Source organism: Acomys minous, assembly GCF_964271855.1.
Source record: "Acomys minous genome assembly, chromosome: 8".
Classification (NCBI taxonomy): Eukaryota; Metazoa; Chordata; class Mammalia; order Rodentia; family Muridae; genus Acomys; species Acomys minous.
Genome location: NC_140489.1, coordinates 38079176 through 38096169, shown reverse-complemented (window position 1 = coordinate 38096169; position 16994 = coordinate 38079176). Strand labels below are relative to the sequence as shown.

General features: G+C 42.6%; 1 protein-coding gene across 10 annotated transcripts in view; it reads left to right on the top strand.

The window, feature by feature from the left end:
• Positions 1-16994, top strand: part of RAD51B (RAD51 paralog B) — a 528078-nt gene that overhangs the window by 28902 nt on the left and 482182 nt on the right. For all 10 annotated transcript variants that reach the window (XM_084793544.1, XM_084793549.1, XM_084793547.1 and 7 more), the window contains 2 exons: positions 3299-3418; positions 5218-5401. In XM_084793544.1, coding sequence (XP_084649670.1) covers positions 3299-3418; positions 5218-5401 — 304 coding nt within the window. The remainder of the gene's footprint in view (positions 1-3298; positions 3419-5217; positions 5402-16994) is intronic.

Below are 16994 nucleotides of genomic sequence, written 5' to 3'. Positions count from 1 at the left end.
CCTTCCCAAACTCTGATCTCATCTTCTCCGTTCAGAGTCCACCAGACTCATGTTGGCTTCCCTTGTTTGTGTGTCGTAGAATGGAAAGTGCCTCTGCTGTGAGCCTGGGACACACGCAGCTCCCTTCATTAGTTTCCTTTCTCATGAGGGTCACAGTTTTGAACTATTGTTCAGTGTGTGAAACTGGTACTTCAGATATTTTGTCTACTTTTCTAGTTGTTGATGCTATCAGGGCAATTCCCAAGCCAGGCAATCTTTTGTGCACAGAAGTAACACACACACACACACACACACACACACACACACACACACACCTCTCTATTATTTATCTTGAATCCACTCCATACTGGCTTTATTTTCTAACCCCCATATTGAAATTGAGTTTCAAAAGTGTATTCAACTTAGCAGTATTGAAAACACAGCCACGTGTTGCTTAGTGGTGGTGCTGTGTTTAGAGGACTGTTATCACTAGGCAGTCAGTCCCGTGGCTCTGTTAGAGTGTACTATGTAGTGTGTGCTCACCACGGATGAGGCCTCTGCGTACACTCCAGAGAGATGGTGAGCAGAAACAACATGAAGCAGCTGCATTGTGCTTAACAGATCCCATATGACTGATGCCATAGTACGTTTGTGTACCCTAGTATGACCACAAACTGTGACTGATGCGCTGCCCTGGGAGACTATGCTGGCTGTGCCATCATTAGAAAGTTGGAACTCTGAAGCCCTGTTATGGGACCACCATGTGTTCAGTCATGCGGCACTGTTGGGTGCTGTCCTTGTTCTCCTCTCAAACAGTTCCTTCAGTTGACTTCTGGGGACCAGTCTCTCTTGATTTTATTTTTTTTGGGGGGGGGGGAGATGAAAGAGTTTATTGGACTTACACTTCTACATCACTGTTCATCATCAGAGGAAGTCAGGACAGGAACTCAAGCAGGGCAGGAACCCGGAGGCAGGAGCTGATGCAGAGGCCATGGAGGGTGCTGCTTACTGGCTTGCTCCTCGTGGCTTGCTCGCCTGCTTGCTTGCTCTTTCTTTCTCCTTCCTTCCTTCCTTTCTTTCTTTCTTTCTTTCTTTCTTTCTTTCTTTCTTTCTTTCTTTCTTTCTTTCTTTCTTTCTTTCTTTCTTATTGTCAGCCTGCTTTCTTATAGAAGCCAGGACCACCAGCCCAGGGGTAGCACCACAATGAGCTGGGCCTTTCTCATCAGTTACTAATTAAGAAATTGCTCCACAGACTTGCCTGCAGCCCGATCATATGGAGAGATTTTCTCAATCGAGGTTCCCTCCTCTCAGCTGGCTACAGTTTGTGTCACTTGATCCGAGTCTAACCAGCACACAGAGAGTGTAACTTTCTTCCTCCCGTTTGCTCCCCATTTCCTTTTTTGGGGGTGTTGTAATGCCATATGTTCAGTACTCACAGTAGTGCCTGGCACATGGTGTAGGTCCTTGAATGAATTTTAAACACATCTTTGCAAAGGAATGCTTTTTCTAAAAGGATATCCAGCAGGTGGCACTGCTTTCAAACTTTATGTGATTATGATGGAGGAAAAGATGGGTTTTGTGATGTTTGCTCAGAAGAACAAGGTCTTGTGAGGAAGGGTTGTCACAGGGCACTGCTGGGAGGCTCCTGGGGTCAATACCACGCGTGCAGAAAACTTCACTCTATTTAGCTTCTACATATTTAAAAAAATTTTCCTAAGATAAAAATCATTTGGAGAGACCTATAGAATATTGCAATACATTAACTGCTCTGTTGCTGACTCTTCAGCATAGTTGTTTAGCATGGCTGACGTGAACAGCTGTAGCCTCTATCCATACACTGTCATTCCACAGGAGCAGGCTGACTGTAACAAGACAGCAGTAGGGCGTCTCCGATCCTTTCTCCATGCCACTGGTTGAAAGCCAGCCTGGGGTTGCACTGCCACCAGTGAGCGAGGAGCTCTCAGTCTGGTTCCTAACAACAGGCTACCCAAGCTCTGACATAGCCTCAGGTTTGCAGTACGTGTGGCCGTACCCATGCTAGAAAACTGATGTCTTCCCAGCGCTAGAGCGCCAGCTGCCTTCTCTACCGAGTGCTAAGCTCACTACATGGTTACATAAGGATAATAAAACCCACATGTTTCTACCAAACCTGCCCAGCTTGCCTGTCTTCCGTGGCCGATGCTACACCACTCTTTTCTTTGAGTTCCTCACTTCCTGCCCTTCTACCTTTAGTCCCTATGCTTCTGTCAAGCACTCCTCACCCACACAGCTCCTTAAATATGATTTTTTTCTCTTGAAGCAATTTTTCTCTTCTTGTTGAACCAAATTATATATTTTTCTTTTCAGTTTACTGAAAATGCACTTAAAAAGTTGTTAGCTGTCTTTATTTTTTCTCTTCTTTTTCCTGTTTTAGAATCTTCCCTTGCTTCTGATTATAGTATATTTAGGGGTTTGTTTTGTTTGTCTATTTAAAGTTCTCCGCCTCTTCTCAGAACCCTTTAACTTCTGCAGATGAAGACCCAGCTCTTTGCACTTCTGTCTCTTACTTGAACGTAGCATACGGGATGACTTAGCGGTTAGGTTTTGTTTAGTTTTTTTCCAGATCCCCTTGAATGGCTAAGTAGGGCCAACAAATGTCACTTCAGTTGGGGTACACTTATACTCAGAGAGTTTTGAGTTTTAAACCCTGTACATTTGTAATTTCTAGCAACGCCCTTTATGCCTCATTCTGCTAAACAATGATGTCATTTGTTTCTGTTTATCACTCTGCTCCACTTGACTTGCCCATACTATTAGATTTAGCCTTGGGGCCTGAATTCAGTGTTTAGAAAACAACTTTTTGTTTACTAAGTTGTAATTGGATAGCATTCATTTGTTTAAATAATTTTCTGTTTACCAAGGAACTACTACATAGCATTAAATTTTAATTGTGGCATGACAACTTAGATATTATCAGGATAAAATACTATATTTCTTGAAATAGATTCATTCAAGCAGATGGAAACTTTTTCTGATTTCTAATATGTTAAAATAGACAAATAGACAAAAGTGTTATTTCTAAATATTATTTCTAGAAATGAAATCTTGGGGACGTTGTTGCTTCTTCGAAATGCGATGAGACCTAGAACGCTTGTGAGTCTCTGTTCTGGCAGCCGACCTCCTCTAGTACGCAGAGGATGCATGCAGTCCAGACTTGTGTTTTCAGCCTTTTGCCTACACCTGACCTATGGAAGAGTCTTAGGAATTTCCCATATAGAATGTGTCCGAGACTCAGCAGAGTGCCCTTCAGTGTTCTGTGTTTTCTCCCTTCTCTCCGTAGGCTGGTCGAGGTAGCAGAATCCCGTTTCCCACACCATTTTAACACTGAAGAAAGGTTGCTTCTGAGCAGCAGTAGGGTTCATCTTTTCCGGGAACTCACCTGTGAGGGACTTCTGCAAAGGTAGGCACTTTCAGATTTTGCTGGTTTAGTAATGCTTTGAAGGTCCCTGCCCCACCCATCTGCAGCTTCTGAGTAAAAGAATTCTTATATAATAGAATTTAAGGAACCGATTATTTGCACCCTCTTTATTTGTTGTTTTTTTGAAATGTTTTTTTAAATGGAAAAAAAGTTGAGTGAATATTTTAGAATCTAAGTGGGTTATTAACTATGCGTTGCTTTGTTAGTGAATTACTTTAAAATGTAGCAGCTTAAAACAGCAAAGGCATATTTCCTGGGGCTGAGCATCTGGGCGTGGCTTAGCCAGCTCTCCTGCTCTGCTTTTGTCCAGGACTGCAGTGGTCTTGAGGCTCAGCACGTTTCTGTGTCCAAGCTCACTCATGTGCCGTTAAAAGCCTCCTTTGCTCACATGTGGAAGTTGTAGTCTTTTTGCTCCACTGTCTGGAAAAGAGTATCACTGTTTTGTCATAAAGTTCTGTCACACAGACCAACTCTCTTGCACAACGTGGGAGGACATTTACATACAAAGAGGGTATAGTCATACAAAGATATGACATACCAGGAAATGCAAGTAAGATGGGGTCATTTTGGAGACTGGCTACCACAAGTAGTATTACTTTAAACTTACAGCTTTTGTAGTATTGGAAGACAACACGAAAATATCGTCTCTCTTTCCAGAAGGGAGTGCTCAACTAAGTTATGTGTGCTGAATTTTACAGTCATCACAGTAACTTAGGGAAGAACGTGCACATGTATGTGCTCACGAGTGTGTGCATGTGTGTATGTGTGTGTTCAGGAGTGTGTGCGTGTGTGTGTGTGTGTGTGTGAGTGAGTGTGACAATTTGTGTGTTAATGGGATAAAACCTCTTGTGTGTCAGGCAAATGCTCTAGCTAAGAGCTGCATCTCAGCCCTGAAAGCTTTTCTTTTGAGATGAGGTCATGTTACGTTACTTAGTTTGGCTTGGAACTCCCTCTGTAGCCCAGTTCAGCCTTGAACTGCAAACTTCTTTTTTCATCTTCCCCAGTAGTGAGAACCACAGACCTGGGCCGCCAGACTTGGCTTGCTGTTGTTTTAGAGTTGATTAACCTTTGTGATGCTATAGTGTTGCTGTTTTAGATTTATTTATTTTATATTTTATACGTATGAAGGTGTGCCTGCATGTTTGCATGCGCATCACTTACATGTCTGGTGCCTTGGAGGTAGGAGGAGGGCAGGTGGGAATCCCGGGTGGGAGTCCCTGGGACTAGAGTCACAGATGGGTGTGAACCACCGTGTAGGTGCTGGGAACCAACCCGGGGTCCTCTGCAAGAATAACAAGTACTCCTAACCATTGAACCATCTCTCCAGCCCCTTAACTCTGATTTTAAAAGTGATGTCTTGGCAGTTGCTCACAGATCTTCAGTGTGAAGCCTGCCTGCTTCTGTGAGTTCTGACTCCAAAAAACCTGCCTTTTCCTTCCCCCACTTCTATCTCTCTACTGGATAAGCATCTAAATCCCAAGCCTGTGTGCGGTCAGACTCTGAGCTCTCCCCCTGTTGCCTCTGACTGTCCTCTCCCCTCGCGGAGGTCTGCAGACCTCCATGGCTGACTCTAACTCAAAAGGCCATGGTGTTCCCGTTCTTCCCTAGCTCCCTCCTCCCAGAGGCTGCCAGCATTTACAGCTTGCCCGTCCTGAGTGTGGCTCTTCTCTCTCAAACCATTTTCCTTCTGAAAATAAAAACAAGACAAAACAAAACAAAACCCAAATAAGTAAAATTGTGTCTTAAATTTGTTCACTGTCTTGCAAATTCTCCTTTCCCAGACTTGAATCTTTGGAGGAAGAGATTATTTCAAAAGGAGTTCAGCTTGTGATTGTGGACTCCATTACCTCTGTGGTCAGGAGGGAGTTCGATCCGCAGCTTCAAGGCAACATCAACGAAAGGAACAAGTTCTTGGCCAAAGGGGCATCCTTACTGAAGTACCTGGCTGAGGAATTTTCAATCCCAGTAAGTCTTCCTTTTCCTTGTGTTTCTTAAGGTCACGACCTCACAGCATCAAGGGATACACTTAGAGAAGGCTATTAGGCAGGCGACCTTTTACAGCTTGATGGCTGTAGCAAACAACTCTGGTTTCCCAAGTTACTCTGCCTGCTGAGATTATTTTCCTTTATAACCCGCCACCTGGGCAGACTTAAGTGATTCAGACAGTTCCCACCACTGCTTTCTTTATTCCTTCTCACTGTACTCATTGCATCACACGTGTCACGCTGAGGTTGTTATTAAGTAGTACAACTCCGCCGAGTCGCCTCTCTGTTTCTGTGAACTTCCTTTGCAGTGACAGTGTATCTTGTGGACTTGGTAAAGTCAATCTTTTAGGCTTTGGTCCTCTGTGACTGTGTTTGGTGCTGCGTTGGTTTGCTTCCAGTGGCCAAGGGTCAACCATCAGTGGAAATGGCAGTGAGAAAACCCTAGAAGAGCTGTTGGCGTGGTGGGGGCATTGTGATCAGGAACGCTGAGGGGAGACTGCCGGGGCTGGTGGTGCACAGCTGACAGCACAGCAGCGCATATTGAGTTCCACCCCGCCCCGCTACATGTGGGAGTGCTGTGCTTGTTCACTGCCTCAGGAACATTGCGTGTTGTTAGGCTTCGCTTTTATTTCTTCCAGACAGAGGCCTGCTGTCCAGCCCTGGCCACTCTCCCCCAGGACCTTCTTGCCTTGCCTTAGTGCTGAGGTTACAGGTGTGGGTTACCACACCTAGCCAGGCTTTTCAGTTTTCACCATGTCCCACCCAGGCAAGGAAATTAATATCTTTGGGTTTTTGTATGTGAGTCACCATAGAGCCTTTCAATTATAAAGCCAGGTTAGAAGTCGGAGAAACTGTCACACACAAACATTCTACATATTTTAATGGCTCTAAAATTCACAGTGGGGATTAAGATCAGCTATCAGAAAGTTTATCTTAAGAATTGTCATCTTTAAAATTTTATAGTTGCTTAAACTGATATATTTGAATTTATATTGTTAATGACTAAGTAGAATAGAAAAATTTAAAGAATATTGCAAAGAGATACTTAATTGAATGGAAATTTAAGATTAGTTGTATACTCATTTTTATTAATTTATTGTGTTACTTGACCTAAACCTGTGTTAAATGTGAAAATTAGCTTTTTAAAAGTTGTTGTTGTTTTTAAATAGCAATTATAGGCTGAAGCTTTGACATTTATTGACCATTTATCTATCTGAGTGAGAACAAGGGCTCGTCTTTGTTTTATGCAGAGCTCTCTGAAGCAGCATGTACGAGGGTTGGGCTCTGAGGAGTGTCGGTGTGTCTGCCATCTGCTGTAGAAGCCACTAGTTGTCAGTCCCTGACCTAGGGCCTTCTCCCTGGGCTCCGTATTCCAAGCATGGCCACCATCTTATGGAGTTAGGAGGTGCATGTCTTTAATCCCAGGAGGTAGAGGCAGGTGGATCTCTTGTGAGTTCAAGGCCATCCTGGTCTGCATAGTGAATTCACTGTATAGCCAGCCAAGGTTATACAGTCAGACTCTGTAAAAAAACAAAAACAAAATCAAAAACAGAACCACCACCACCACCATCACCACCACCACCAAAAACCAAAAAAACACCCCCCTCCCAAAAAAACCCAACCAAACAAAAAACCAAAACACCACCATCACCAATAACAAAAAAAACCAAGGAATCTAATGGTTTCTTGTATTACTTTAAGGCACTGACTCTCTCCCTCCCCCACTATTAAGGAATTTTTATTAGAGCTAGAATTTTATAATCCAAATTATGTTTCCTTGCTCAAGTTACTAGAATAGCCAAGCTCTTCACATGGTAGAATTACAAACTTAAAGAAAGGAATGCTTTAAATTTTGTATTTTGCTGGAAATTCTTCTGTGGCCTATAAAACATTCATTTGTTTTAGTACTTTGCCAGTTTTTGGTTTTGTTTTGTTTTAAGTCAAGTAATCCAGGACTAGCAAATGCTGGATCTGGCATTTGCTCGCTACATAAGATTCAAAGTGTCTTTTCCTTTTAAAATTTATTTTATATTTTACCATTTAAAAACAATATTTAAATTTTTTATAATTAACATATCTATATTAAAAATGTTTAGATATTTTTCTTCTATGAAGCATGATTTTTCTTTCTTTCTTTCTTTCTTTTTTTTTTTTTTTTTGTGGTCCCTGATCAAATTTAGTTATTTGGAACTGAGTGACACTGCTCACTGCTGTCTGGGCAGCTTCTTCTGCTGCTGTGTGTGTAGTGTGGCCGTGGCTCATCAGCATTTTAACCGAGGCTCCAGAGGGTCCTGAGTGTGGAGGACTTCTCCAGCCTGCTGATTGTGAACAAGGTCGAGAACCTGTAACTGCTTCCATGTTGACATTTGCACCCCTTTGAGAGCAAAAGCAAATGTCAGGTGATTGGCTGTTTCCTTTTATTCAAGCCATAAACCCTACTTTTGCAGATGTTCCTTTGAACCCTCATTGCTGACTTCAGTGTTGTTACCCCAGGAATATGATGAAATAGGAGTAATCCTTCATAACAGATGATGCTTAGGACATCATTAGGTACCCTACATTTGTAATCCACACAATGCTATATAAATAATTATGTTAATTTAATGTTATTGATGATAACTTGCTAGGTTTATATGCTTATAATTTGCATATATTAACCTATGTTATAGTTTATTTTGATTTTGACATCCTTGTTGCAGTTAATATGATGACTCAGTTTTTTTCTTATCTTTTCAGCTACTAGCCGACCTTTTGTTTGGGAAGGGTGACATCCTTTGGTCCTCATGTGGACATGAATGTGCTTATATTTTAATTCTGTCATGACTCTTGTCTGTATTAGTCACTTACCATCAAAGGCGCTCTAAGTGACATCACTGGAAACACATATGTTATTATACTATGGAGGACTTGAGTTATAGAATGAAGTGTTCCCAGGAGGGAATTTTATAGAGTTGAATACAGTAAGACTGTGGTTTGAGAAACCGAGCTGCAGAAGTCTGGTGGCATCTTTTTTCCCTCCGAAGCTTTGGGGAGCTTAGGCACATGCTGCGGTGGGGCGGAACTTTTGTCTTTACAGCATGATCAGGGTAGCAGTGGAAGAAGGGGTAGATCCCGGCACTGCTTATAGTGGCTTGGTGGATACATTATGAGATACAAATTTAGACATTGCCTTCTAGAGTCAGTGGTGACTGAGGTTGTACAGCCCATTCGCTGCCCTTTCTGCTTACAATGTACAAAGCAGTGATGTCACACTGTGGATTGTGGATCAGATTACTATTATAGGACCTTCTTGTGGAAAGTGATTGTGAGATAGGTCACAGATGACACTGAACGTAGGAATAGCTTTTTTCCACCTGTAGTTGCTGAGATTCAGATTATTCTAAGGCATGGCTGCAAACACTTTTCCTGTGGTTGTCCTCTGTTCCTGGCTATGCGATTGTTGGGAATATGCGTAGACCTAATATATTGTTTATCAAAGTTTCTCCTGAAATAGTGACAATCCATTTTTATGCTTAAAACTTTAGAAAAACGAGTGAAATATGTGTATTTCCCATTTTGCTATTTAAAGGCATTCAGGTCATTAAGAAGAAGAAACTATGATTTTTGTTTTTAATGAAGAAAATACAATAATATTAAATATTTTATTATTTGAAAAGGTACAGATTTGCCCCCTCAGTTTAATCTGACTCAACTTTGTATGGGCCAGAATTTCTCTTTTCTTTTATCTTTCACTGTCCCATAATGCAAGGTGGGCTTCATCTTTAAGATCCTACCTTATCATCAATACTAATAAAACATTAAAACATATTAAAATTCATTAAAATAGTTAAACTTTTGTTAATTACAAAGTTCTCATATTGTTCTTCTGTCTTGTGATAGAGATTTATGTGCCCACTTTTGCCGTTCTGCCTGTCTCTGACTGTTCAGAGCTTACATTCTTAGGAGAGTCTCATGTTCTATGAGGCAGAAATTATAGCTTGTCAGTGTATTAAACCACTGGAGTCCGAGTCCATGCTTGTCATTGCCATGTGGCTTCTCTGGAAATAAGTCTTCTGGGTTCAGTCTGACCATTCATACAAGTCACTGAGAGCAAACACCCGAGACTCCAAGGAGAGGAAGGCTCTGTGGGGCCTTCTGTTTGCTCTCACTGGAGACCGTGCTCTCCCAGCCTGACCAGTTTCTATCCATGGACCTTAAACCCAGCTGTGTAGTAAGCTTTTCATCAGCTACTGAAATCCCAGGAAACCTCTCATTTGTGTAGCCCTTTCGGATGTGAGAAACTGTGTTTTTATTGTCATCTAAAGCCAGAAACTAGAAATGCGTACAGGTTAATGATTGGAAAGGTAGCCTTGGTGTGTCTGAAGGGTGGTGCAGTATATGGTGCTGGGATGAATCAGGCAGCCCAGGAATACGCGCACTGTGAGGAATGGGAAAACTCAGTTGGCTCTGGTTGCTCACATCTAGCTCATTTCCAGAAAAGCTCCGTTTGGGTCTGGCTCTTGGCTAGGTCCTGTGAGATGAGCTCTGAGCCCTGGGAATATTCTACCTAGTAAGTACTTTTGTATGCGTGAGGCTTGAGGCCCCAGGTACCATGTTGATCATAGTTTATGCAAACAATGTGGTTTGTGGTGAGCATCGATTTTGCTCTGGGGACTGGAGTCTAATTAGCTGAGGTCATTTAAGTGGGTGGTGCATACCTCCTGATTGACCCCTAATAAAAGTCAGGACACTAAGGAGTGAGCCAACTTTCCTGATCAGAGCCACTTTGCACATGGCTGTTCTGAGTCATCGCTGAGCCTGTTAAGCACATCCTGGCAGCTCCACTGGGAGAAGACAGTGGGGGCTTCTGCTGGTTTTCCTGCACTTTGTCACACGTTTCTTTGCTGATTCCATCTGTCTCTCTATCTCTGTCTCTTAAAAGTCATAGCTGAGGGAAGGGAAAGGAAGAGAGAGAAAAGGAGCCTTAGCTATAGCATCTTTTTTGAGCTTAAGTTTTAAAAACTGTTTTTATTATTGTATACTGGCAGTTTATACTTTTATGTATTGATGGGATCCAAAGTGATGTTACAATAGTTTTAATGGTAACTGCCTAAGACGGGCAAGGTTTAGCTAGCAGTGTTCCAACGAGCGTAGGTTATTGGTTTTGCTGATTGTACTTTGATGTACTAAGTGAGTAAGATGGTAGGAGGAGCTGGGAGAAGAGAACTCTGTATTCTTCTTGCAATTTTATGGCAAATCTGAAATTTTTGCAAAACGAACAGTTTTTAAACAGAAGGTAAAGTGGGTGATTGTCTTTGCCGTAATTGGCCAGCAAACTCATAAAGGCAGTGTCCTGGTTGTGTCCGGAGAAGGCAGTGTGCATTTGAGGACCTGGCTCACCTCCCTTTGGCCATCTGGCTTTATAGACATTATCTGATACCTCATTTTTTTTTTTTGACTCTCTTCATCTGTCAATCCTCCTGGTTCCATCTTTGTAATAAGCTTCATGTCTAGGCACTCCCACCACTTGAGCCTGCCCTGGTGGAGTGCAGCACTGGCTTCAGGTTTAGATGTTTGATGGATTACTTACTCTTGCTAAAGTTAAGAGCTTGAGTAAGCATGTATCCTGACTGTGACTCTTGGGTTTCCTGTTATAAAATGGGCACACTTTCTGACTTGTCTGGGCATGGGAATTAAATGAAGATGTCTACAGTGTTCTTCACACAATAGGTGGTACGTTCTGCAAAAGGCAGCCTTCGCTTATTGATTTTAGCAGTTACCCCACTCCAGATGCTTTGTACATTTTCTATCCTAAAACCATAAGGACAAACTCTGCTGTACCTTCCATTGTCCTCTTCCTCTGCTGTGTTGATAGCTACTAATACCGCCTGAGGCCTCTTCTACCCCATAACTCCTATTTCTCTGGACCTGAGACTTTCTTACTTTTTCTCTTTTTAATTCCACCCTTAGTAATTGTGTCCAATTATGTCCTCTATGCTAGGCACAGTGAGGCCATAAAGATGAATGAAACATAGCCTTTGCCTTTAAGGCTTCTGTGAATAAGTCACCTGTAGAGACAAATTGCTCTCTGAGGTACAACAGAGGATAGAATGGGTTTCTTGTCTACTGTTCTTTTTCTGTTTCTAGCTGATGTGTGAATAGCGTGGCACCCCCATTTCTGTCACTGGGGCTATAGATTACACAGAGAAGAATAATGGGAAAGCCTAGACCTTCAGTTTCCAGTTACCCCCTCGTCATGCCTAGCTCTGACCTGTATGATCTCTCTTATTCAGTGAGAGAGGGTGCTCTTTTGAAGATAGATACTTATTAACCTGATGAACACAAGTCTAATGTAAAGATCTGTTTCTGAGAAGAGGTTAGAAATGAAAGCAAGTCTCAGCCCTGGTAATCAGCGGTGTCCTGTGCTTGTTATCAGGTCCCCCATGGGCTATATGCTTTCCGGTTGAAGATCTTAAGTTGTGGCCTTTAGTTTTCCAGTGAGAACGGGGATGCAGTGAAATGAGGCCACCTACCCAAGATAATTGAGTGATGTCACTTCCCACTAGTAGCATGAGTTTTTATTCAGTAGCTCCCCGGTTTGCTTCTGACTTTGCTGCATAGATAATGGCACGACACATGCTGTTGCAGTGCGACTTTCTCCTAGTCTATCTCTGACCACATCCTTTGCTCTGAAGCATTGTGTGGTATCACTAATAACTAAAGTACCAGACTGACAGGTTATACGGACAGAGCACTCCCATGCTTTGTCGCTACGTGTAGCCTTCATAGCTAGGTTACAGTATCTGTTTAGTGATTACATTCCTGATAAGGTACTCCAGAACATTCTCCCTTCTGGCTCCAGCATATTCCTCCTAGCTTGTCTTTGTCTATGCATGTAGACTACTGGTCTACCTCTGCTTTCTAACTGGTTCCACTTTCCATTGAGGCACAAACGTTATGGACTTCTTTTTTGGAACTTAAATGATTTATTTGCCTTACTGTATCATTTAGCTTTTGTCTGTGTCTGGGCTCCCTGGTTATATCACAAAGCCCCTGAAAACAGGACTATGTTTTCTTGAAAAGTGTCTTTTGTTAAGTAGATATCCACTATTTGTGGGGTAGTTTATAATTCTTAATTATACAGTTTCTGAAATGTGCATTTAATTAAATAATTATTAAACCCCTGTGCTACTTGAAGGGGCAGCGTGCTAGCGCTGCTTCTAAAGTGTGCAGAACCACCTGAGGGTCAGGGCGTGCTCTCTCCACACTTCCCCCTTTACAGCTGAACCTAGAGGCTGGCTGATGATTGGAAAGCTCTGTGCCTCTAATTCTCTGAGCTGCTCGCATAAGTCCCGTGAGGTGCTGTTAGCACTGATTTCATATTAAAAAAAAAAAACCTGGCCAGTAAGAATCCAGCATCAGGGCTCTCTTACAGAGTGCTACCATAATGCTGCTCCTAGAAATCTGACTCCTCAAACATGGAAAACAAAACAAAGTCAATCCAAATCAAATGGACTCAAACCAAAAAGCTTCTGTACAGAGCAAATGAAATCGTCATCAGTGAAATAAAAAAACAAACTATGGAAGGGGAGAGTGTTTGGAAGTCATGCATCTGACAGAGCTAGTACCCACAGTATATAAAGAAACCCTACAACTCAGCAAAACCTGGACAATGACAAGAGGCAAACTGATTAAAAACTGGAAAAGACATACATAGCCCAGTGCCGGTGGCACATGCCTTTAATCCCAGCACTTGGGAGGCTAAAGCAGGAAGATTGTGAGTTTGAGGCCTATCTCAGCAATATTAAGATCTCAAAGCACTATCTGTACCCTGTGTTCACTGTGGCATCTTCCTCAAAAGCCAAGCCATGGAAGCAGTCTAAATGTTCATTCATGCATGAACGGACGAAGAAGAATTGGTATATACGTGCAATGGCATACTATTCAACCTTAAAAAGACATCCTACAGTTGGTGTAACGTGGAGGAATGTGGAGGATGCTATACCAAATTAAGCCAAATGTTGAACAGCATGATCCCATCTACAATGTGGGATCTAAAATAGTCAAACTCCTAGGAACAGAAAGGTGATGGCCAGGACCCAAGGGACGGGAAGGTATTGGTCAAAGGGTGCAAATTTCAGATACTGGAAATGAGTCAGTCTTGGCGATGTGTACATAATACAGGGTCTGGGTTAACAACAGGGTCTTGTATGCTTTGCATTTGCCAAGGGCTCCACTTTATGTGTTATCACAACACAGCAAATAGTGTGTGTGTGTTGGGGGAGGGGAGATTTTAGAGCTAATGAGTGTACTTAGTGCACTGACTGTGGAAATAGTTTCATGAAAATACATAATAGGTGTGGTTTAAATTCTCTTCCAGCACAACTTAGACACTTTAAAATAGAGCATACTAAAAGTTACATAGGTCTTATTTGAACGATTTCCTTACTCCCCGTTGCCTCCTGTTATTAAAATGTGTGTGTGTGCCTGAGTGTACAGTATATGCACTCTTGTGTATAGTGGTGCACATGCTGTATGTGTGCACAGAGGCCCGAGGAGGATGTGGGCTGGGATGGCTGGCCAGCAGCCCCAGCGGCTCTCTTGTTCCCTCCCCTACTCTGCAGTAGGTGTTACTGGCAAGTGTGTGACCACTCCCTGCTCTTGTGTGCATTCTAGGGATTTGAACTCAGGCCATCATGTTGAACAGCAAGAGCTCTTACCTGCTGAGCCATCTCCCCAACCTTACTTTTTCTTTCTTTATTTTGTTAGGAGTTGAAGCCAGGGAACTGTATGTACGAGGCTAGGTTCTAAGGAGCATCCCCGGCTCCTGCTCTTGGCTTTTCTATGATAGTGAAAGAGAGAATCTTAACATTTTCACGTTTCCTCATTTTCATTTTGATTTTCTCAGCATGCACTCACTGTCCTTTGGGAAATGTTACGCTGGATTTCCGTATTCTTAAAGCAGACAAGGCTATTTGTATACTAACTTAAGTCTTGTGATAAATATGCTGCCTTAAAGTAATGTCTAAATACTTTGACTTTAAGCCTCTCTTAGAGAACACCTGAAATCTAGGTGGCCTCTTAACATCCTGTCTTGAGGTTTCTTGAAACCCAGTATGTGCTGTGAGAAACTTTCATAGTGTTGTCAGATGTAGCCAATACAATGGTCTATTTATGAATTTAACTAACGCTCCTAGGGACTTAAAACAGGAGGTAGTTTTTATAGGCATCATGCCTCCAAGATTTTTCTTGTACATATATGCTGTATATGTGAGGAAGGGATAGTTATGTCTTGAACTGGATTAGTAATGTCCGTAGTATAGGGATAAAAGAATGACTCTGTGTGTGTGTGTGTGTGTGTGTGTGTGTGTGTGTGTGTGTGTGTGTGTGTCAGAGAGAGAGAGAGAGAGAGAGAGAGAGAGAGAGAGAGAGAGAGAGAGAGAGAGAGAATGTTTTTGTACCAGTGTGAGTGTACACATATGTGTGTCTGTACATGAATGTGAATGTGTATATGTGTGTGCATGTGAGAGTGTAAACATATCGTGTGTGTGTGTGTGTGTGTGTGTGTGTGTGTGTGTGTGTGTGTGTGTGCCAGAACTCATCCTTCAGTGTCGTTCCTCAGGGACCATCCACTTATTGATAAATTGGAGATCCTGAACGAAGCAATAGGTTCCATTGGGTTTTTCAATTGCAAGTATGGGGATGTTAAAGGGAGAAGATGTGGGGCATAGAATATTTTTTCTTAAAGAGTCAAAGATAAGGGGCTTAAGTTCCCTGAGGTGCTGGAGAGAGAAAGTGAGTGTTGAGCATGAGTGTTATATTTGGTGGGGCTTTGTAATTGAATCATGAGAGGAGGATGGTGCTTGGCTATGGAGTGGTTTTGGGTGCCCCATACCTGGGGATCCACCTGGGAAGCTGGGAAGGGAATACGTGTGTTAGTGTGGTTTAGAGAAGAAGAGGAGCAGCTCTAAGGCCCTTAGTTCCTCAGGGTTTTGGGTAACCCTTCCCTGGGAGTTGCATCATCTCTTTTGAGGAGGCTTCCTCCCAGAGCTGTGAGGTTCTTGGGCTCCTGTGCCTCAGGACACTCCTGGGACACTGTCCCATCCCAGAGCTGTGAGGTTCTTGGGCTCCTGTGCCTCAGGACACTCCTGGGACACTGTTCCACCCCAGAGCTGTGAGGTTCTTGGGCTCCTGTGCCTCAGGATACCCCTGGGACACCGTCCCAGCACAGAGCTGTGAGGTTCTTGGGCTCTTGTGCCTCAGGATACCCCTGGGACACCGTCCCAGCACAGAGCTGTGAGGTTCTTGGGCTCCTGTGCCTCAGGGTACCCCTGGGACACTGTCCTACCTCAGGGTTGGAATACCTTCCCAGCCCTTGGAGTTGTGGACCCTTCCACTAGAGTACCAGAAGGCAGGCCACCCACGCAACAGCTAGTATTAATATTTCTTTAAAAAACAACTTGTGAGTGATAGTTGTGAGCGATCAGAGGTAGTTCAGGCTAGTGTCAGTTTTGAGGACTGTAATGAGGCTCTCTTTCTGTGAAGAGTGAGTACGATTGCCATCTAGCAATAACTCAGTGTGGTTACTTAAAGATAAATATTTAGCATTTATGTTTATAGAGTACTCTGCAATTGTTAATTAGGCCAAACCAGTGTTTATCTCTGTAAATGTCTGGCAAGTACTTGTGTAAGCCAGCGTTTGGTAGGGTTTCCAGTCATTATGTTGAGAAGCTTTTTTAACTCTGGAGTTAGCTGATATTTGTCTTTATACTACAGATGCACACAGTACATTTTTAACTATACCAACATTATTTTGGAGAAATTCTGAAAAGTGGCCACTCTGGATGATAAAATCCTCTGTCTTTACAGCACACTTTCTGTTGCTGTAGCCAAATGCCACAGAGTAAGTGATTTCTAAAGAGTAAAAAAATCATTCAGTTTGTGGTTCAGGAGGCTGGGAAGACTGAAAGGAAGGCTTTCCTGACCCACTACAGTGTGCCGTGTGAGGGCCCAGTAGAGACGCAGGCAATAGTAGCTGTTCTGTGTATCGTTTTAAAGACTCACAGCTTCAGGACCTAAAAGTTCTTAGAAAAATGTAGTCTACGTCTTTCTTTTCCTCACTTGGCAGTTTTAGAGCATCCAGCACTGATGACATTTGTATTGAAACAACCCGCTTGATGGTTAATGACTGTTGGCAGGATATAGACTCGCATAGGAGGCAAATCACTGGGCATGTCTGTGGAAGTTTCTAGAGTGAGTAAGGTAAGGTGGGAAGACCAACCCTAACTAAATACAGATGACAGCATCCCATGGCTGACGTCCCAGACTGAATAAGGAGAAAGCCAGCCAAACTTTAAGCATTCATCTTGTACCAATTCTCGTTGTTCTTTGTTTTCTTGATGATAGCTGTTCTGATTGGGGTGAGATGGAATTTCATTATAGTTTTGATTTGCCTTTCCTTGGTGTCCAAATCTTTGAATGTTATTTTGAAGGTGCCTGCTTAGTTCAGTTGTCCTGCCCATCTATTGAATTATTATTATTATTTTTGGTGTTTTAATTTAATTTTTGGTATTTTAATTTTTTTTTTTTAAATA